At 40.6% G+C, this 22,001-nt stretch overlaps 1 protein-coding gene across 1 annotated transcript in view; it reads left to right on the top strand.

The window, feature by feature from the left end:
* The first annotated feature begins 967 nt into the window (after positions 1-967).
* Positions 968-22,001, top strand: part of LOC135704003 (calexcitin-1-like) — a 74,836-nt gene continuing 53,802 nt past the window's right edge. Inside the window, exons 1-3 of the mRNA XM_065225367.1 lie at positions 968-1,074; positions 15,368-15,420; positions 15,495-15,614. Of these exons, the coding sequence (XP_065081439.1) occupies positions 1,014-1,074; positions 15,368-15,420; positions 15,495-15,614 (234 nt within the window). The 5' untranslated portion in view covers positions 968-1,013. The remainder of the gene's footprint in view (positions 1,075-15,367; positions 15,421-15,494; positions 15,615-22,001) is intronic.

Here is a 22,001-nt window from a genome sequence, read left to right on the forward strand (position 1 = left end):
AACATTACATAATATAACGAATGGTTTATAACGACCATATAATGCAAAATTATACATGCTCATACCAAATCTCATCAAAAAGGATTAAAGAACAGAACATCGAAGTTTTCCGATCCTGCGAAACCACCTGTGGAAACTATTTGTCAAATCAATTTCATTCCTTTCCAGCAGTCAAACCCAAACCAATCTCGACAAAGCTACCGAAGAGGCCAACCTAACGCATAATAGAACAATAACAGAATAGAAATCTCCATTTTGGTCGATTATCCCATTTCCTGAACCGGAAGTCGGATTGGGGCACAGGGTTTTTTTTGTCATTCTTTTTCACTTTCCCATCTTTCCTCTTGACGAGAGTCGGAATACAATCCATTGGCAACTCCGTTGGTGGCTGAATAAATTCGGTGGATTGAAAATTTGAATAATGTCGTCGGACTGCTTTTCATCCTCCTCACTGGGAACAGAAAAAAAAAGTGACTCTGTACGAAGGAAACGCACCCGAATGGAACCGTATTGAATTGTATTAAATATAAATAAATGATATTTCAAAGTAGAACGAAACGGCAGTCAAGTTTTCGTATGCAATTTTGCGATTCGTTTCTGGTTCCCGAAACTGGAATTGAAAATATAGAAAATTTCTATGTAAACTTGGCTTTGCATCCGAGGGCCTTTCAGCCACTAGCTTTTTGCTTGCTCGTTCGGTAATTTCGTTACTCATTCTGTGCCTCTCCATTGAATACGAGAATGACATGGATGAAAACAAAATATGATAACTTGTTTGTCGTTGGAAGACGAACGGCTAAATAAATAAATTCTGCAGAATCGTTATCCGAGAGGGATTATTATCGGGAAATATTCGTTTCGTTTTTAGATTTGATGACTTTGCACAGTTGTTAAAATTATTTAAATAAAATTGTCTTTTCTTGTTCATACTTTCAGATTACATCAACCACCTGGATCTTCCTTTTTTCACTTAATAGATAAAACCGGTTTTTAACGCAACAAAAACTACAAAGATGGCTGCTATCTCGCAATTCCGCAAGAAGAAGCTGCTGTATGTGTTCCATGTGTTTTTCGGTAAGTGAAGGAGCCTACAAAGTGATTAAATAAAATATTAAAATATCCAAATCAACCCTTCATTTCGAAACCACAGGATTGATGTATCGTATCCATAATACTGTTTTATTATTGAAATTCCTTAAAGATTCCGCATCATATCCTTAAATTTGAACTCTTTTGAACTCATAAAATTACATCGAAAGCCTACCCTAATAAACTAATACCATAAACGCCCAAATTGTCAAACTTTTCCACAAATGGTTTGGATGATACCCCAATTTGCATGAAACTTTGCATAATTGTTTGCAGGGATGGACCGCCGTCGACACAATTATAACTTTGCATAATTGTTTGCAGGGATGGACCGCCGTCGACACAATTATATCAGCGCGCCGATGTTTCATAAATCGTCACGCCACCGGTCTACGATTTCCAACGCTGACGGTCAATTTTTTACAGTGTAAGCACATAACATATGTGGAACTCGATCTTCAAAAATCGACCCCATTTCAATGATTTAAAGTGGTATAGAAGGACATTGAGCTGTCAAATTGATTATACCAGCTGTTAAATGAGAAGGGGGATCAAGGGGGTAGTCAATTCTTTTAAAATAATTCTAACGTATCCTGATTCTGAATTCATGTCTTACTATTCCTTTAAGCATTTGTATCATTCATTTAAAATTATATAGCCAGCTTTAAAAAATTCATCACCTTGCTTCATACAGTAAAACTGCGGTAAACTTAGAAGAAAAATGTAACATTTTCTTCTTTGGACATTTACTAATTTCATGGAACCAATTGCATCAAACATTGATGACTTTAGGTTTCGTAGGAGGTGAAATACGACCGCGTAAATTTGGAGTTATGTGCCTGCAGTTTGAAGTCTAGAGAGAAGCAGCAAAATTTTGCAACAAGTTGTCAAAGTTTATACAGAAGTACCTTTTGAAAAATATGCAGTGTTTTGAGCTGACCTTGCATCGTTCCATTCGCAAGAATTTTGCAAGCAGGGCGATAAATGAAATCGAGCGCTTATCGATACCTGCAATACCCAAGATTTCAACACTCCCTTTGTTTCTCAATCGCCGTCAATTGAAAGTTTCTTCTCAAATCTCAACACAAAGAACTACTCCAATTGATCACTTTGTCAAGCAGTTTTGGCGTGACTTTCTACCAGCGATTTCAGAAAACTAGACCAACTAATTTCTATTTTTTTTATGAAACGCATAAATGTTGGCTACTTTTCTCGTGGTTCTAGATGAAAAAATCTCAGAATATTCTTCTATTACGAAGTTCAAGTGGTAGTAAACGTAATTTTAACTGCTCGAATGAAGTGGTTAATTACTTTGTATCATTACTTTGATCAAAACGGCAAAGGGCAACAAACTTTTTTTCGACTGCTATGGCTAAGGTCCTAGGGTGGGACTCATAGCTAGGTGTATCAAAGTTAAGCACTATTTACAAACGAAAATAATAGTTAGGTTCTATTAGAAGTTGTTCATAGTTTTTTTTTAGAAAAAAAAAATGCCTTTTTTAATGTAAACGTTGATATGCATCAACAGGATATTTAGTGATGTAATCAGAAGTTGACGCACTAAAAGCACAGTTACCAATATTTCAACATATCGCAGACAAAATGGTAGCTTCAACGTAATCATCAAATCGTCGAGCTATTTGCATCAAATTCCATTCAATTAACGTAATTTCCGTAATTAATCCAATGCAATTAGATCGAAGAGACGAAGAAATATTACATCTGTAAATAGGCAATACTGGATAACAACGCTCTTGATTGGCTTCTGACTGTCTTGAAAATGTACTAGTTAAAAAATCCTTTGAAAAGCCCCCTGTCAAGCTAGTCGAAAAAAGAATGCCCACACGTCAAACTTCGTCAAGCATTAAAACAGTGGAGGAACAAAAGAGATGACAAATTATATGCACGGAGATGAAAAACAACCCAAAATTAAGTACTTTTCTCTCAATTCCGGCGTTCTGCCCAATAACCCAAATTTGAGTAAATCGCATATAGTAGTTTCCATTTAACACCAGCACAAAAAAAATTACCTACTCTTAAGTATATTCTACCCAAAATTAAGTTTAATTCACGCAAATTTGAGAATATGCAATTTACTCAAAAGCAACTGTTTGGGCACACGTCGAACATATGTGCAACTACCCTACACACTAAAGATGTATCCATCCACACACAGATGACGTTGCTTGTATATACAGTGTCTATAGTCTTGTTCTGTACTGTGTAGTATTGTATTGTATGATAGACGATAACAAATAAAAAGTCAATAGTACGTATGCCTCTGCCATTGCAGTACGGCCAAAATAATCGGTCGTCTATTTCCTTTTATCACACAACGTAAAAATCGGGTCCTGCCGTGCGCGATCAGTAACTTATTGGGCTGAACTTCCTTTTTTGACAACAATAACGAGTTCAAGTGAGAGGCTGAAGTCAATATTAAGTAAAAAGAACTCAAATTTTGGGTAGTATTTTTTCTCCGTGTGGGCCTTAATTGTTTACATCTCATTGTGCATTATCTTCACTATTGGCAATTCGCCTTTCCGGTCACTCTGTAACTCCATACTCCTATGATAAAATCTCATAAGCAATCATCAGTCTGTGCGTGAAACATGGTGAACATTTCCTTACCCTTTCACTCCTATGAAAAGCCCATAAGATTCTGTCAATCTTTGCGTGAAAAGACGGCGGCTGGCTGGTACCATGGTGACAAAGTCCGCAAGATACCATGCACAGATTGTTAGATGCTTATGGAATTTAACCAGGAGTAAAGAGTTGCAGGGTCGCCGTCAACGTCAATGCTTATTGACCATACAACCATACCATAGAGGTAACTCTAAGACCACTGGGTCCCGAAGAAAATCATTATTATTTTTGGCTCACTCAGTACCAGAACAACAGTCCCAAGCAGTCCCAAGCTATTTCACTCACCCCTGCATGTTCTGCATGAATCCACACACCCCTGATGTTAGCTGTCAAACTTTCATAGCGAATCAAATCAAACATAGTGTAGTAATAGAATTTCAACTAGAATAGGGTACGTTAATCGTTTGCTTGGGACCAATAGCAATTTAAAATCGTTAGCTTCGTATTGATTGTTGACCATACTTCAGCTTTTCTTTCGTAATGCCCAATGCCGCAAACGTAAACCATTACTTTTTGCGTGAATTTATCGAAAATGAAAACTCACTCAAGTAAACCACCATGATTGGGTAGAGAAAGAGTCCTCCTATCCGATAAAATGGGAGGCTTACATGGATTGATTTTGACATACAAAATGACATACAAAAGACGCCATTGTTTTCGACATTGGTCCTTATGAACGCTCAGTGTCGGTATCACGAAAATTTTATTTTGACAGATCGATATATATATCTCTATCTCTATCTTTATCTTTATCTTTATCTTTATCTTTATCTTTATCTTTATCTTTATCTTTATCTCTATCTCTATCTCTATCTCTATCTCTATCTCTATCTCTATTTCTATCTCCTCTATCTCTATCTCTATCTCTATCTCTATCTCTATCTCTATCTCTATCTCTATCTCTATCTCTATCTCTATCTCTATCTCTATCTCTATCTCTATCTCTATCTCTATCTCTATCTCTATCTCTATCTCTATCTCTATCTCTATCTCTATCTCTATCTCTATCTCTATCTCTATCTCTATCTCTATCTCTATCTCTATCTCTATCTCTATCTCTATCTCTATCTCTATCTCTATCTCTATCTCTATCTCTATCTCTATCTCTATCTCTATCTCTATCTCTATCTCTATCTCTATCTCTATCTCTATCTCTATCTCTATCTCTATCTCTATCTCTATCTCTATCTCTATCTCTATCTCTATCTCTATCTCTATCTCTATCTCTATCTCTATCTCTATCTCTATCTCTATCTCTATCTCTATCTCTATCTCTATCTCTATCTCTATCTCTATCTCTATCTCTATCTCTATCTCTATCTCTATCTCTATCTCTATCTCTATCTCTATCTCTATCTCTATCTCTATCTCTATCTCTATCTCTATCTCTATCTCTATCTCTATCTCTATCTCTATCTCTATCTCTATCTCTATCTCTATCTCTATCTCTATCTCTATCTCTATCTCTATCTCTATCTCTATCTCTATCTCTATCTCTATCTCTATCTCTATCTCTATCTCTATCTCTATCTCTATCTCTATCTTTATCTCTATCTCTATCTCTATCTCTATCTCTATCTCTATCTCTATCTCTATCTCTATCTCTATCTCTATCTCTATCTCTATCTCTATCTCTATCTCTATCTCTATCTCTATCTCTATCTCTATCTCTATCTCTATCTCTATCTCTATCTCTATCTCTATCTCTATCTCTATCTCTATCTCTATCTCTATCTCTATCTCTATCTCTATCTCTATCTCTATCTCTATCTCTATCTCTATCTCTATCTCTATCTCTATCTCTATCTCTATCTTACGCACTTCAAATCAGCCAACCGCGAGCTGGTTCGCGTTTGACAGAAAAGTGGTTCGTTTTCGCTTCCGTATTGTGTCTTCTTCCTCTTAGGATAGTTGTGCTTAATAGGCCGGGAATGGGGTAGTTGACCCTATCATAATTTAATACTTAACTCGCGTCATAAGTTTTTCGTTCGTCGCCAAACTGTTATATCCACCGTTCTGGTACGGAGGGAGTAAAACAAAATTAAACTACTACAGTTAACTTCTGGGTCGTCTCACGAACCAGCCGGTATCTATTGATCATGAAAATAATAGAGTATGCTATAGCATTTCCATTTTTATTCAAAGTATATAATCATTTCTAATAGGGTATCTTCAGTATCCGGGCTTGTTCAATTGTCGATCGTAGTTTGTTGTTGTCGGTGGCCATTAGACTGATGCAAAATTGACTTTTTCGCTCCACAGTGCTTAAATGGTTTCAAATCGGGTCCTGATAAGCCTCCCAAAGTTACAACTCATTTGGTTAGAAACAGACTTCGCACAAGCCATTTGAAGTTTACATGTAAATTACTATGGGAAATCTCAACTTTTTGTTCATTACCTTCTAGTCTTATTCCATATTGAGCTGCGAAACAGTTCGATAACTATTCTTATAGAAAATTTTCTCAGCTACAACTTTGCTGAGAATTGTTTCTATGTTAAACGCGACAGGAAAAAGTTATTAATTATTTAAGAGATTGGTAAACTTATGACATGATCAAGCAGCTGCTCTGTAGGCAACACTGTATTTTGCAGTGTGACATAGTAGCCATGATTTTTGTGTCCTATTCAACGCCCCATAAACACCAATGTTGCCTGCTGAGCAGTTGATTGAGCATGATCATAAGACATCAGCGCATTGAACCATTGATAACTTTCGATCCTTGCATTTAATCAAAAAGTGGTTTTCAGCAAAGTTGTAGCTTTCCTGCAAGAACAAATGAAAGTTTTTGAAGCAGACCGATATGGTGAATTATTAGATAGACATGAACAAAAATCTTGGTTTTCCCATAGTAATTCCCATACAAACTTCAAATGGTTTGTGCTATCTCAGTTTCTCACCAAATGGGTTCAAATTTTGAGAGGTTAGTCAGGATCTGATTTGGAATCGTTTAAGTATTGTGGAGCAAAAATTTCAAATTTTGCATCACTCTAGTGGCCATAGAGCGACCGTTTTTGCTTACTAAGAAGAAAATCGTGGGTTAGAACCCAAGCCCTTTACATTACTGAGTTGATAGGGTTGCGTCATTTGCTTACCATGCTTTAAAAGATCGTATAACTTTCCAAAGTGTATCCAGTCCATCCCGTGACAACCGTGGAGATGCAGAGGTGTTCTCGGTCACTGGTAACAACGGGTGTCGAACTAACAATCCTTCCCCACCCACATGACCGTTAAGACGTGGCCGGCGCTGTTATTAACCTGTAAAGTATTGATTCACCGAATTCGCCCTATGGTTCTTTGTGCAAATGTCACTGGATCTGTTCGATCACGACGTAGTAACAACGAAGTGTATGTCGTCAATGCTCATGTATCAATGTCTGTTTAATTGGCACAATTACTGGAAAACTAAACATTTTCTCAACTGAAATCTTTCCATTTTCAACTGTGGACACTGTGTTCAGAGTTCAAAAAAAAGTTACAACAAGAACGTAACAAGCCAAATAGACCCTCCAGACTCCTACGTTGCTTCTATCTGTTTTCCGGCAACCTTTTCTTTTCCATGTTATTAAAGAAGCCTATACTTTTATTACATTCTTCCACTCGTGTACGATATAGGACAAGTCATCAAAATTTCATACGAGCGCTGTATTATTTCATTATATCTTTCATCAGTTTCTTCACAAAGTGAAAAACAAAAGCCCCCTTGTGTTTGAGCCCATTCACCAATCAGGCAGAAAATTATAAATGACAGCTTGCTTTTTGATGTGGAAACTTTATGTTTTATGGCGTTTCGGACTACCACCACCGTCCCGTAACGTAGATTCACATCGCCCAACATATAGCTCCCTACATGACCGTCAAATGCTGCTGATCAGCTTATACAACGATGATTTTATTACTCCGGCAAGGGACACATCAGAGCGTATAATCAGCAGAAAATTCGACTTTGATTGATTCCGGCTTCCTGCTGGGAGGAGAATTTCCGTAATACGGACCCGGTGTTTTAGTCGTAGTTCTACCACAGATATTTTTCTCCGAACTGGTGGAGGAAACTGTCTAAAAATATCTCGTTGGTTCTTTTTTTTTTCGTTGGTGAAATTTTGGAAACAAGGAATTTTCCTACGAAGGAAGAATGTTCATGTGGGGGAAATTTACGGCAATCGGTTTCATTTCCGTCCAGGTGCTGTATGCTTCACCGGATGGAGTGAGTTGGATACATTTCTTTGGAGTAGAAATGGTACTCGCAAGTAAAAAGGCTCATTTTCAGTAAGGTGTCATCATGGCCAAGGAAGACATATGTGAAAATTTATGGCCCTTGATAAAGTGCGATGCGGTATGGCTTTCATTTTAGTATGTGCCTGCTTTGAGAGGTGAAGCATATGAGCAAATGTGAAGCAAAAATAGGGCAAATTCATTACAAGAAAAAATGCTTTGAACAGCATACCTAGAGATGAGTAAACGAATAATGCCTTGTTCAGACTACAGAGTTATAACATGTTATAGCGCTATCTTGATGGTGGTTTCTGTGTTGCAATTATTTGACAACTGTTATAACATGTTATAACTGCTCAGTCTGGACCGCGCTTAACTCTCGCGCAACATTTCGGTTTGTTTTTTTTTTTTTTTGTTAATAACGCGACTGCGAAAGCAATTCCTGAGTTATTTGTTTCAGATATTGTCATTACAGCTGACAATTGGGAAACATCTCTAGCGAAAATCGGGTTTAGTCTCGTTCTATACGTTATACATTGAACTGATGCAAAATTTTAAATTTTCACTCCACAGTGCTCAAACGGTTCCAAATAGGGTCCTGATAAGCCTCCCAAAATTTTAAATCATTTAGTGATGACGATACTCGCCTTGCGTACTCGAAGGTCTTTCTTCACTAGCCAAGTGAACTAGCACCGAAAAATGCACTCTCTAGAAATGCTTCACTAACCACACAAAATTCTTCCAAGTCCCTTTTTTACGGGAGGACTGTGTCGTTCAAACACACCGATTCAGTCATCGAAGGACCAAAGAAAAAATGAGACACCAAACCGGCCGTACTGTGCTCTTCAACGTGTATATTGTTACTGGATTATTTACAAATTGTGCAGACCCCTTATCTACCTATCCAAATGTTGACCATCGGCTATCGTCGTTATAATACACTCTCCCTCTCTGTGTTCACAAATTCAATTAAAACTACAATCCATGTCATTTGAAACTGTTACTATATATAAATTCAAATTTCTAATGTATTAAAGGGTGTCCACGATGAAATTGCTACACTATGAAATTGCTCTAACTTTTTAACCGTTCGGTAGAATTTAATGAAAATTTGGGTGGATTTAGTTCATAGTGCATTATTTACATCCTGCAAGTTTAAAAGTCCTGTGATCAAAATTCGCGGAAATGGAGTCGAAAGAACAGCTTGTGCGTGATAAAATCTTGCGCATTCATCACGAGAACAAGGATCTCTCGCATCGTTCCATCGCTAAAACGTTGAGAATCGCAAATTCCACGGTATCGCGAGTGATTAAGCGGTTCGAGGAACGGTTGACCACCGATCGGAAGCCCAGAAGTGAAGGAAAAAGTATTCCGTACAACACCAAAAATCACAACCGCGTAGTTGGGGCCTTCAACCGAAATCCGAACGCCTCCGTTAGGGATGTGGCTAAGAAGCTGCACCTAAGCCGAAGTTTTGTCCAGAAGGCCAAAACTAAGGCTGGGCTTCGAACGTTCAAGGTACAAAAGGCCCCTAATCGCGACGAGAAGCAGAACAAGTCCGCCAAAACCAGTGCCAGGAAGTTGTACCTCAACATGCTGACGAAAGTTGAATGCTGCATCATGGACGACGAAACATATGTGAAGGCCGACTTCAAACAGATCCCCGGCAACCTGTTTTTCACGGCCAAGGATAAGTTCAGCGTTCCGGAGCATGTCCGCACTCAGAAGATGTCCAAATTTGCGAAGAAATTCCTGGTTTGGAAAGCCATCTGCACGTGCGGGAAGCGGAGTGCACCTTTCGTGACCCAGGACACGATGAACGGACAGGTGTACATAAAAGAGTGCCTCCAGAAGCGGCTGCTTCCTCTCCTGAAGGCCCACAACGTCCCAACAATCTTCTGGCCGGATTTGGCCTCATGCCACTACTCCAAGGACGTGCTGAAGTGGTATGCGGACAATAAGGTCAATTTCGTGCCGAAAATGTTCAACCCTCCCAACACTCCGGAGCTCCGCCCCATCGAGAAGTACTGGGCGATTATGAAGCAGCACCTTCTTAAACGACCTAAGGTAGTGAAGACAGTCGAGGAACTGAAGAAAGTATGGGTTTACATGCAAAAAACGGTTGATTCACAGGTTGTGCAGAATCTTATGGCCGGGGTTAAGGCCAAGGTGCGGGCATTTGCGTATGGACTGTAAATAAAATACGAGTAAAATGGTAAAATGAAGTTTAATAGTTATTTCTCAATCCCTGAAAATTTGATGGCAATCGGATGAAAACTCGAATTTTGCGAATCAATTTTGTGTGTGGCAATTTCATCGTGGACACCCTTTAACTCTAACATTCCGGCCACCTTGAAATATGGAATATTTCAACTGATCTTTAATCTACTTATTTATAAAAAAAAACCACCCCTTTTCCCTTTCACTGCAAGAATTCCGGCTGCGCATGATTCTCCATTTGCACGCTTAACCACGGGTTCACGGGTTGATCCAGTGGTAGATGTGGGATGATTATTCCTCGACGGAGACCGGGAACAATAGAAGGAACAGGTAGATCTTACGAGGCAAGTGTAATTTATTGGACCTACAATTACCTGTGCAATGTGCAGGTGCGCATCGAGCAAATTTTCCCGGAATGGGTTGCTCTACCTGGTCACAAGGTTGATGATAATTTTATCGACGGAAGTAACGCGATTCGTGCTACGGGGCGCACGACTTCTTTAGCTGATGCTGTTCGAAGAGTCACCACTCGTACAACACCATCTTTTCCAGGATGAAGCTTGATAATTTTCCCCAACGGTTAATTTGTTGGTGGAACATTGTTTTCCTTTATAATGACAATGGCACCAACTTCGATGGTGACTGTCGGATTGCAACCCTTAGTTGCACGAGATTGTAGCTGTTATAGATACTCCGGGTACCAGCGCGACCAGATCACCTGCAGCCGTTTCTGGGTCAATTCCCAATGGTCCAAGCGATTATCAGCAGTATCCTTCCAGTTCGGTTCAGGAACCGCTTGTAGGCTGCTTCCAACAAGGAAGTGTCCTGGCGTTTGGACTTCTAGGTCAGATGGGTCCTCGGGTATCGGCGTAAGCGGACGAGAGTTAAGGCACATCTCGACTTGTGCTAACAATGTCAACAGGTCCTCGTAGGCTAAGTTGACGTTACCAACGGTCTTCAGCAGATGCGTTTTCGCAGATTTGACAGCGGCTTCCCAGTGGCCTCCGAAGTGTGGAGCTCGGGGTGGAATAAACTTCCAGACGATTTCATTTTCGGAGCACCAATCGAAGATTTGCGCACGGTCAGCAGCTTCAATCTTTAGCATTCGGTAAATTCTATTCAAGGCATGCGAAGCACCTTTGAAGGCAGTAGCATTGTCAGAATGGAGCTCGACGACTTTTCCTCGGCGGGCGACTAGACGACGTAGTGCAGCTAGGAACGCAGGAGTGGACAAATCGCTCACTAACTCGATGTGAACAGCTTTGGTTGAGAAGCAAACGAATATGGCCACGTATATTTTTGTAGGACCACGCTTTCGAACTGCTGACTTGATGTAGAATGGTCCACAGTAGTCGATACCCCACACGGAAAACGGACGCGTCGGTGAAACTCGCGATACCGGCAGATCGGCTGTGCTCTGCTGGACTAGAGTTGGCTTGCTTCTAAAACAAGTGTGGCATTGGTGGAAGACGGATTTTATGAGGTTTCTGCCGCCCAGAATCCAAAACTTCTGGCGGAGAGTGGCTAGCAGGAGTTGTGGACCTGCATGCAGTAGCTTTTGGTGGTAACTGCTAGCCAACAGAGCAGACAGCGGATGTTTAGCGGACAGAACGATCGGGTGTTTGATTGCGTCAGATAACGCGGCGTTACGGATACGACCACCGACGTGGATGATACCGTTTTGGTCTACGAACGGGTTCAGCCATTTGAGCGAAGATGACTTAATGACGCGTTCGCCATTTGCAAGATCGCAGAGCTCCTCAGCGAAAGCCTTGCGTTGTGATAAACGGCACAGTAGCTGTTCGGCGTGTTGAAGCTCGGTGGTAGTAACTCGTGAAACGGATGCGGCTTTATCTCCTTGAAGTACTAGTAGTTCAGCGAAACTGGGATCGGATTTGCGCAGGAGAGAACGATCTTTCAGGCACTGTAGGTAGCGTTCGCAGAGTGCCAAGACTCGGCGTAGTTTGCTGTAGCTGGAGTACCGTGCGAACAGATCCTCACAGAGAGTTGCTTGTGCAGCAGTCATTGCAACAATCGGAATTTTGCGCCCTTCCTCGGACGCTGCGGGGGAGTACTCCTGATCGATGATGGTCTTTAAGCCAGAGATCAAGAGTTTGCGACAACCATGGTGGGCCATGCCACCACCGATAACGGTGCAGAATATCCGTTGGATTCAGGCCACGAGAGATATCGTCCGCTGGATTCTCGAAGCCTGCGATGTGTCTCCAGTGATTGATATCCGTGGTGGTCTGGATCTTAGACACGCGATTGGCGACGAATGTCTTCCAGCGATTTGGAGATGCACGCAACCACTGAAGCACGGTACTAGAATCCGACCAAAAGAATGCCGTTGCTGAAACCTTCAAGGTCGCTTCTACTTTCTTGTAAAGTTGAGTAGCTAGATGAGCGGCACAGAGCTCAAGTCTAGCGATGGAATGATGTGTAGACAACGGGGCGACCTTAGACTTAGATGTCCAAAGGTGTACAAATACTCCTACCATTGATTCCGTGCGAACGTAGCAGCACGTACCGTATGCAATGGAGGATGCATCGGCGAAGAAATGCGGCTAGATACTGTTGACTCCGGAAGCCAACACCAATCGAGGAATACGGATATCAGGGAGAATGTGGTGGGTAGAGTGAAACTGCTTCCAATCGGCTTGAAGTTTCTCTGGTAGTGGAGAATTCCATTCACAGGAAACACCATTTCGCTTCAACGTCCACAAATGTTGCATGAAGAGCTTTGCCTTGGTTGTCGTTGGACCCAATAATCCCAGTGGGTCGAATATTTGAGCTATATACGACATCACTTTCCGCTTTGTAAGGATGGCAGCAGGAAGAGGTAATTCAACCTTGAACCGTAGCATATCGGCGGTTGGCTCCCAAAGTAGACCAAGTGTGAAGATTGTCTGCTCATCCTGTGGCGGAACATCCTCTAGCACTTCATGGGCATTCGACGCCCACTTCTTCAGTATGAACCCAGCGGAACTAAGCATGGCAGTGATTTCTCGGCGGAGAATAATCGCAGCTTCCACATCCGATGCTCCAGACAAAAGATCGTCGACGTAGAAATCTTCAACAACCGAGTTGACTGCAGCGGGATACAAATGCTCATGATCCTTCTCGATCTGCTGAAGTGTCTTCGTTGCCAAATAAGGAGCGCTTGCTGTTCCGTAGGTGACAGTCTGTAGTTCTCATGTAGCGATCGGATCGGTAGGACTTCTACGATATCGTATGCGGAGGAATACTAGGTCGATCAGATGATGCAGCACTTGTCGATACATCTTCTCGACATCTGCTACGATGGCGACAACTCTTGTCCGGAATCTCAAATAGATCGAGTAGAGATCTTGCTGAACAACAGGTCCAAGGAAGTGTCGTTCAAGGAATAGCCCAACGAAGTCTTGCATGACGCGTCGAAGACAACCCTGACTTTCATGGTCGTACTGGATTCCTTGAATACGACGTGATGTGGAATATAGCAGTGTTGAATGTGGTCTATTGGGTCTGTTGATCTGATGACTTCCATAGTGAATCTGCTGTTACTGTTGCACATTCAGTTATGATAAGCGAGCTGCTTGTTGTCCATTGTTGACCGATGAAAAGAGTGTGCACTGTTGTTAACACGTTGTGTATTGAGTATCCGACGTAGACACTAGTCCGTTGAAATTGAGCATCTGCTGCTAGCCAAATACTGTGCCGTCTGCAGCAGTACCGTAGGGTGAGCTAGACCCGGTGCGAGATGCTCTGCCAGATGGCTACTGTAAAGCCACACCATCGTAGCCGGTAGTGTAGTGGAATCCTTCATAGCACTGGTGTTGAATCACAACAAGTGTTCGACGTTTTCCGATCGGTCACTTTCACAACGGTTCGCGCAACTGGTCACGGTACCATTATGATCGCGCACGGATAGGACCCAATTTGTACGTTGTGTGATAGTTCAAAATAATGATTTACGATCGATTTACTGACCGTCCTGCCATGGCGCAGGTAAAAGTACTGCAGACGTTTATTTACTGTAACATAACAAGAACAGTACATAATAAGCTATAACAATGATACGGGGACAAGTGGTGACATCTATGGGTAGGCACAGTATCTATTTTATGTTAAGGGTAGAGGCAGTAGTAGTCGCCTGCACGAACAGTTACAAAATATTAACCATAGAGGAGGAGATGTAAAGGATTCACCCACGTTGATACATTTACGTTGGTTTTATTTTAATGTAAATATCAGAAAGCCAGTCCTGTATTATTCGGCTAAGCTTTTTACACTTCTGAAGCGAGCGTTTTCGCGGCTGTCAACTTAGTGTTCTATATGCACTTTCACAGTTATAATTGAGAGCTTTCTATGCGATCCAATGCATGCATTTGTAAATTGTGTGGCTAGCACAATGATGCTCTATGCCCAGGGAAGTCGAGATAATTTCCATCCCGAATCGAACCCACCGCCTCCGACTTGGTAATACCGTACCTTTAACGACTAGGCTATCGATCAGCCCTTTATAGCAATGGAAAGGAAAAGCTCTTCCGAAAATTCCAAATACCATTCTACTCGGCTCACGTTGAACATTCATTGCTATTGTCCAGTCAGCAGAGCAACAGCATCCCCCAACTGGTGGACGCCCAGCCAGCGGAACACTTTCTAGCATTCCACTCTACAGAGAAAAATGCATCTCCTCTTTGATTGGATTGCTGCACCCGAACCGGGTGCACTTACCTAGCTCTATGTAGAGTGTAGAACATTAGAAAGAAACGATAATTCAACGTGTCCCTCCTCGAGTTCACTACATTCACTTCCTTTTTTTATTCCGAGCTTCTCAACCAGTAAAATGGATTACTAGCTTCCATCCAGAATGGATGGTTTGATTTTTTTTTCTCATTGCTTACACTTGTAGCAGTAACAAGTGAACTTCTGGGTCAATCTCGAACCGGGAGATAGGAATCGGGTTTCAAGGGCGGTTGAACCTGTACACATAGATAGAATGGTCCGGTGGATCCAGAACCGAGTGCAAGAGAAATGTAATCGAGTTGAGTGATTTGAATAATCGGTTTAGAATAAGCTTCCGCTAGTCAGTATGTGATCGATTAGATTTTTTAACCTGAAAGGCAGGCCAACACTTTGAATAATTGATTGATTTGGTTTTACGCTGTTTTAGAGTACGCTATTATTCATGTCTAATTGCTCCAATTTGCTTATTTTCAGATATCAACCAGAGTGGAGAGATCGACCGCAAGGATTTCGAACTTGCTATTAACGTATGTACCCCAGCAGCGGAAACCTTTTCCAGTTTTCCCATTGTTAACGTGATTCATGTTTCAAAATCCAACAGAAAATTTGCGAACTCCGCGGCTGGCCGGAGGGACATGCCAAGAACAAGGAAACCCATGATGCCATGTTCAAAATTTGGGACGGCCTGCGGACGAAGGCCGACAAGGATAACGATGGCCAGGTAAGCAGCATTTTCTTTTTTAACCGAATTTATTGGTGTCCAATGATGCGCATCATTTCCTGTTCGCACTGGGGAAGATTAATGGGATGAGCCATCCTTGAAGATGGGACCTAACGAGGGTCTTTAAACAAATTCGTTAGCAAATTGACATTGAAGTTAAGTGGTTTGCCTTCGTCACCTTGTTAGAAGAAAGCAAGAGGTTGATTTAACTACTTTATCTCCCTTTGGGGTAATGTTGATAGATCCGATGAAGTAAATTACCTATAGACAATTTTATTTTCAGGATGATACGCATTTGATTGTAATCTTCAATATTATGACATTTTCCATCGATATACTCAGGATGACAGGTAGCTTATGATTCATTTGAAACAGGGCGATGGAGTACCTTAAACAATGCAAAAATTGGAACGGTTGTTTTAAAGGTCACAAAAAGTTTTACAACAAGTTTTTGTAATGATTGTTTCCCGGGGATCCTTGTTCAGCCATAGTAAGATGTGCGCGTGCTGAAATTAAATCGTGTCGACCAGCTTGTTGAAGTGCACGCAGCACGTGACTTGATCATCATTGTTCTTTGTAGTGCAGTCAATTCCTGGGTAGGATCTGTTAAGTCATTGCCATTGTGTCCTTCTGACAATCGATGTAGGAGATTCAACAAATGGGGCCACTTCATCTCATTTGCACTAAGTGTGAGAAACAAAGTAGGCTTTCCCAATTTTAGCATCATGGTGAACACATTTCTCTTCCTTTGTTGCCAATACTGTACTGAATTCGATATTGATTTGAGGAAGGATAGATTTCGCTCAATGCACTGCTCCATGAATAAGGCGGTCCTAAGGGTTGATACGTGTAATGTTAGCGGTCTCGTGCACTTAAAAGTGCATTGCAAGCCTTCGGAAACTCTAAGCTGAAGAAGTTTCATTGTCATATGTAACAAATGGTGTGGTTTGGCTACACACCTGTCTTGACGACGAGTTTCAGTGGATGCCATCATGAAATATGTCACCCGAACCCCTGGCTTGAATTTCCGTAGATGGCCGAAACATATGGCAGGAAAAGCTATCTCTTCGCCGTGCTCGTCATATATTAATGACAGATGAGTCCTGTTTTGCGCGGGAGCGATCTCCAGGCATTTTTCATCATTCCAAAGGAGCGTTTCCTGTTTCCCAAGCAGCAATTCTGTCTCATTATCCACGACAATGGTTTTCAGCTCAATTTCAGGATCCACTGCAGCGGTTTCAAGTCCATCTATGGCGATTTGATCAATTGTGATCCCGTAGCGGCGGTACAGTGGTTTCGTAATCTAATAAGAAAGCCACGTTTTATCCATAGTTTCCTTTATAAAGCCGGACAAGTACGACGACTTATGGATTACGTGCTTTTTGATGAAAAAGTTGAAGGCCTGATCATCATCGAGCTGACGGGGAAGAGAGCGTCGTTTCTCTTACACAACGCAACCGGTAGAACAACATTCGAGCAAAAAGAAAAGTATCAAATAAATATCATATAACATATGTGATTTCGTTCTAATTCCTCAATTTGGTGTAAATTAAACCATTTCTGATCAGAAATGTTATTACTAGGACATCGTTGCTTGCTATTTTCAGAATTCACACAAGCACAACATCAGCAGCTCTTATTATGAGAAAAACTAAAATACATATATTCGTGACGGCCTTCGGCAACAGTATCGTATGACAGAGCCTGTCGTATGACATTTGCCAGACAACCAGAAGTCGTATAACAATGTACAGACAGTATCGTAAATTGCTACAGTTTAAGTCAAAATTGCATATTAGAATGGCATACCTCGCATTATGTTTAAGTTAAATCGTATAGAATGCAAATTTCCGACTTATATGCGATGACTCATTTTTCCGTCGTACTGTATCACAAATTTAATCGGATTACATCGTAAGACTTTTCAAAATGGATTTGTTATTACAGATCAAATTGCATATGATGTTAAATCAACTCGTTTAAAATTAAACGAAAATATGCACGTATATGGCCTCCACTTTTGTACGTATAAGCCATTTCTTTGTATTCTATACGACTTGTTTGTTTGTATATCACGAAAACAACTTTGAATATACGTGCATTCTGGTTGTCTGGGTTTAGTTTGGTAATGTACTATGATAGCATGTTCTGCAAATGTCGGAGGCAAAGGCAGTCAATTGTCACAGAAATGTGTCGACTACGGTGACCGCTTACAAGACTGGTCTCGACTCTATTTTGATAATTATCTAGGAAGATTATGATATATTTCCGGAACAACATGAAGTGATATTCGACACCGTTTTTGAATAAGGTAACAGTTGTTGAGAAATTTGAGTCTTCAATCAATAGGTGGCGTAATCTGAGGTTAGGACAACAATGCAACCTCACCCTTTGTTCGATCATAATATTACAAGGGCACACACTATATCCAATAATTAGTGTATGGGATCGATATTTCAACGCTTCGAATTCTCATGTCAAACCCTAAGGATTCAAACTACTAGTTTATAGTGCTCTGGCTGATCACTGAATAGTAGCTTTACAAAGACTTAATTTGTTACTTTGCTCAGGCGGAGTGACATCAGCTCTGGAAGTATGAATCCTTAAGGTGGCCCAGGTAAAAACCGGACTGGTGAAATATTTACTTTTTTTGGCGGTAAAATCAATATCTTTTTGCCCTAGATTACCATAGATTTAATCGCACAAATTACCATTGTATTTTGGGCCGTTGTAAGAATGGATAATTATAGCGATTTCACTACGTCGGTTTCACAACCGGAAAACTACTTTCAATCATCATTAAGAAAAAATATTTAAAAATAACTTCTGATTATAATGCAAAGCCTTCTTTCGAAATTCTGATAAAGAACAAATCAAAGGCTTCACCTGAACAACATTACACTATCAGAAATCGATCTTATTGAGTTCTTCAATGTTCTGCACCCATAAAAAATCAAAATACTTTAACATAACAATTATCAAGTGCAAAATTCTCTGTGGTCCTTTGGAACGACTACGGCCACGCCAGCCGCTGTCGACATCGTCGTTAGTCACCATCGTCATCCACCGCTCGTAATACTATCGCCCTCGTCGTGGTCTTCCTCACCACCGATTTCTCCGCTTTTGCCAACGTAGTCCAAAAGTATTTTACAACGTGTCAATAGCATGACATTTTGCAGCATGGTAGTTGCTAGATGGTTGCAACAACGCTTTACAGTAACTCCTTGAGCCAGTTGGTTGCAAATATGGAATGCCTGAAATCGCAATAGTATCCGAGATTAACTTCCTACACACTTAGGTTTTTCTTAGAGATAAACTAGCCTTCGGCGAAAAATCCCTTAAATAAAAAATTAAAAAAAAAAAGACTTAGTTCTTTCTACCGAGCTCGGCTGTCCAAATCTCGGCTAAAAAAGTTTCACTGAGATCTCATCAAAAGTGACATTTGATTGCTGAGTCTCGGATAATACTAAGCTGAATCTCAGCAAACAAATGAAATGTTTGCTGAGATCTTAGTGAAACTTTTTTTTGCCGAGATTTGCACAGCCGAGCTCGGTAGAAAAAACTAAGTGTGTAGAAGACTCGAAGTGGCAAGTGCAAGTGCTTATGATTTGTGGACACAGGATCATATCACCTTAATTGGAACAAGATTGCAAATAGGTTCTTAAACACATGTTGGTACGTCAACATTATAGTACCATTTCAAAATAGTTGCTCAATAGGTGCAAAAAACATATAATTCTGTTGCAACAATGTTTCAAGAAACATTATGTTTTAAGGAACTCTAATTCATTAGATTTGTTGCTCAAGTGTTTCACACAATATCACGCTGCATATAACTTCACTCCAATTTGAGAGTAACATGTTTGCTCCTCCCATTTGACGCATAATTTGAGAGTTCATTCAAGCAGGTTCCAGGGTTTCAACTAGCAGGAGTTAGCAACACGCTTTGCTCGATCGGTAACATAAATTGGCGAAATTCGGATGTAAATCAGGCACTAAACGTTCAAAACCGTGTTGGTACTTGCCTGACATAGCTAGAAGCCCGATCCATAGCTAAGCTCAGGGCCAGGCCTACATTGAAGAGCGCTGGCTGGAATCAGCACAACTGAGTTGGAGGAACCGAGGGCTTCTAAATTGCTTTTTACGGTGCGAAGTATCTTCATCCGTCTACAGTTCAGCAGCCACGTAATTCGCTTCAATCGGATCCGAACAGCTCATGATAATCTGCGTGCTGGAAAACTCAACACACCATGAAACATTGGAACTATAATAAGACTTCGTCACCGACATAATTGGTCTTTGAATCGCTTAAACATTGATGTCGTCGGCTCTTTATTAGTCAATTTGGTGATGCTCAAGGTTCACGAATATTCTAACCAGGCCAAGAATCCCAAGAAAGTGCCAAGTCACGCAGTTCTGTTTTCACACTAATACGAAGTATAGCGTGGATTTCTTCCTTTTGGTACCAACCTTGGTACCAATTGGTGTTTCAGTCCAAACACTCACGAACAAACGTTATCAGCATTCTGGGTGACAGTTGAAATCTTCTAGCTTGGTGGTTTTGTGTAAGGTAATTTTTGCGTTGCAAGTTGGATCAGCGTTTTCATAGCCATTGCAGCGGTCTTTGGTAATTTTTGTGATTTTTGGCCATGTTTTTTTCATTTCTAAGGTCATTTGGCGTTGCAAATTGAATCAGAGTCGATATCTTTATGGCTCATTTAATTGTTTTGAAAGTTTTTTTTTAAAGCTTTATTAGCGAGATTTTTAGCTGTTTTGAAATGATTTTCTTTTTAGTTGTATACTACTTTGTCAATAAGATGTGTTTTAAGTGTTTTCAAATAATTTTTGCTCAAATTTTTTGTCGTTTTTTGCATTTTTTTTTGAATTTGTTGTTCTTGTTTTTAAGCGTTTTCAACACGTTTTTATGCCCTTCTGTTGTTGAGATTCATTTTGGAGTTTTTAAGATCATGTTGCCTTTACAGCATCTGTTTTCAATGTCGGTGAATCACGAGCATAAGGTACACCGGGGTAAGTTGGAACGGTTTTTTCTAAGTAGATCTTTAAGGCTCTCTGGATCGTAAAGTATCATAAACCGGATATTTTTGCACCAAAAGTTTTGTAAAAGCATCTATTATTGTGAAAAAATAATCAACTATAGTTTAAATCCATAAAACCTACTTTTTTATGAGGATACAAATATGGTGTGCGTTGTTTCATATTGCTCCATTGTATGGGTAAGTTGTAACACACATATTACATCAGTTTTACGAAGAAAATTCTCATCCATTTTCTTCATTTTTCATTGTGACAGTTAACCCAATTATAAATAAATTTAATTGGTGAAATGATCATATGATTACCTCAATTGGTCTACCACCACTGTGGGTTTACAATACATTTATGTTTTATCATAAATTTCAACGATTGGACAGTATTAAAATATGTCGTCGATCAGAGTTTCTAAACAATAAATTTTTACTGCAGAACAGCTTATACAGCCAAATAATACTGTTTACAAAACAAGCTTAATGTGCTTTTAAACAGATAAATGAACCAGCAGATTTATTTTGATCACAGAGAACAGACGTCAGGCAAAACAACTCGGAATCGTGCAGTCAACGGCGATTCGTGTGATTAAACGTTACTACGAAACTCTGAACATCGGACGGAAGGAGAAATGCGGTCAGAATTGATATTATATTAGTGATCAGGATCACAAGCGTGTCGTGAAAGCGTTTAAGCGGAATCCCAATGCTTCGGTCAGGGATGTGGCCGAAAAATTTAATCTGTCCAAGTCTTTCATTCAGAGAGCCAAGGACCGGGAGGGACTGCATACGTACAAAGTGCAGAAGGCTCCAAATCGTGCCGAACGGAAAAATACGGTGGGTAAGTCACTGTACACCCAGATGCTGACGAAGTCTCATTGTCTCATCATGGATGATGAGACTTACGTCAAGGTGAACTTCCGGCAGCTTCCGGGGCTACTGTTCTTCATCGCCCAGCATAAGTTTGATGTTCCGGAGGAAGTAAGGAAGCAGAAACTTTCAAAGATTGCCAAGAAATACATTATTGGACAAGCGATCTGATCATGTGACAAACGGAGTGGGACTGTAAACGGGGAGATTTACCTCAAGGAGTGTCATTATTCAAATGTTGTCCTGGAGTGGTACGAAGCCAACGGGGTCACTTTCGTAACCAAGGATATGACCCCCTCCCCCCTCCCTCAACGCACCGGAACTAAAGCCCATCGAAAAATACTGGGCTGTAATGAAGCATCCCAAGGAGTTCAAATCTGAGGAAGACATGAAGAAAAAGTGGGTTTCCGTACAGAAGAAACTGCAGCCAGATGTTGTACAGAACCTAATGAGTGAAGTTAAGCGTAAGGTG

The sequence above is a fragment of the Ochlerotatus camptorhynchus genome, unplaced genomic scaffold (genome assembly GCF_037179485.1).
Source record: "Ochlerotatus camptorhynchus isolate MF236.1 unplaced genomic scaffold, CSIRO-AGI_Acam_v1.1 ptg000228l, whole genome shotgun sequence".
NCBI classification, from domain to species: Eukaryota; Metazoa; Arthropoda; class Insecta; order Diptera; family Culicidae; genus Ochlerotatus; species Ochlerotatus camptorhynchus.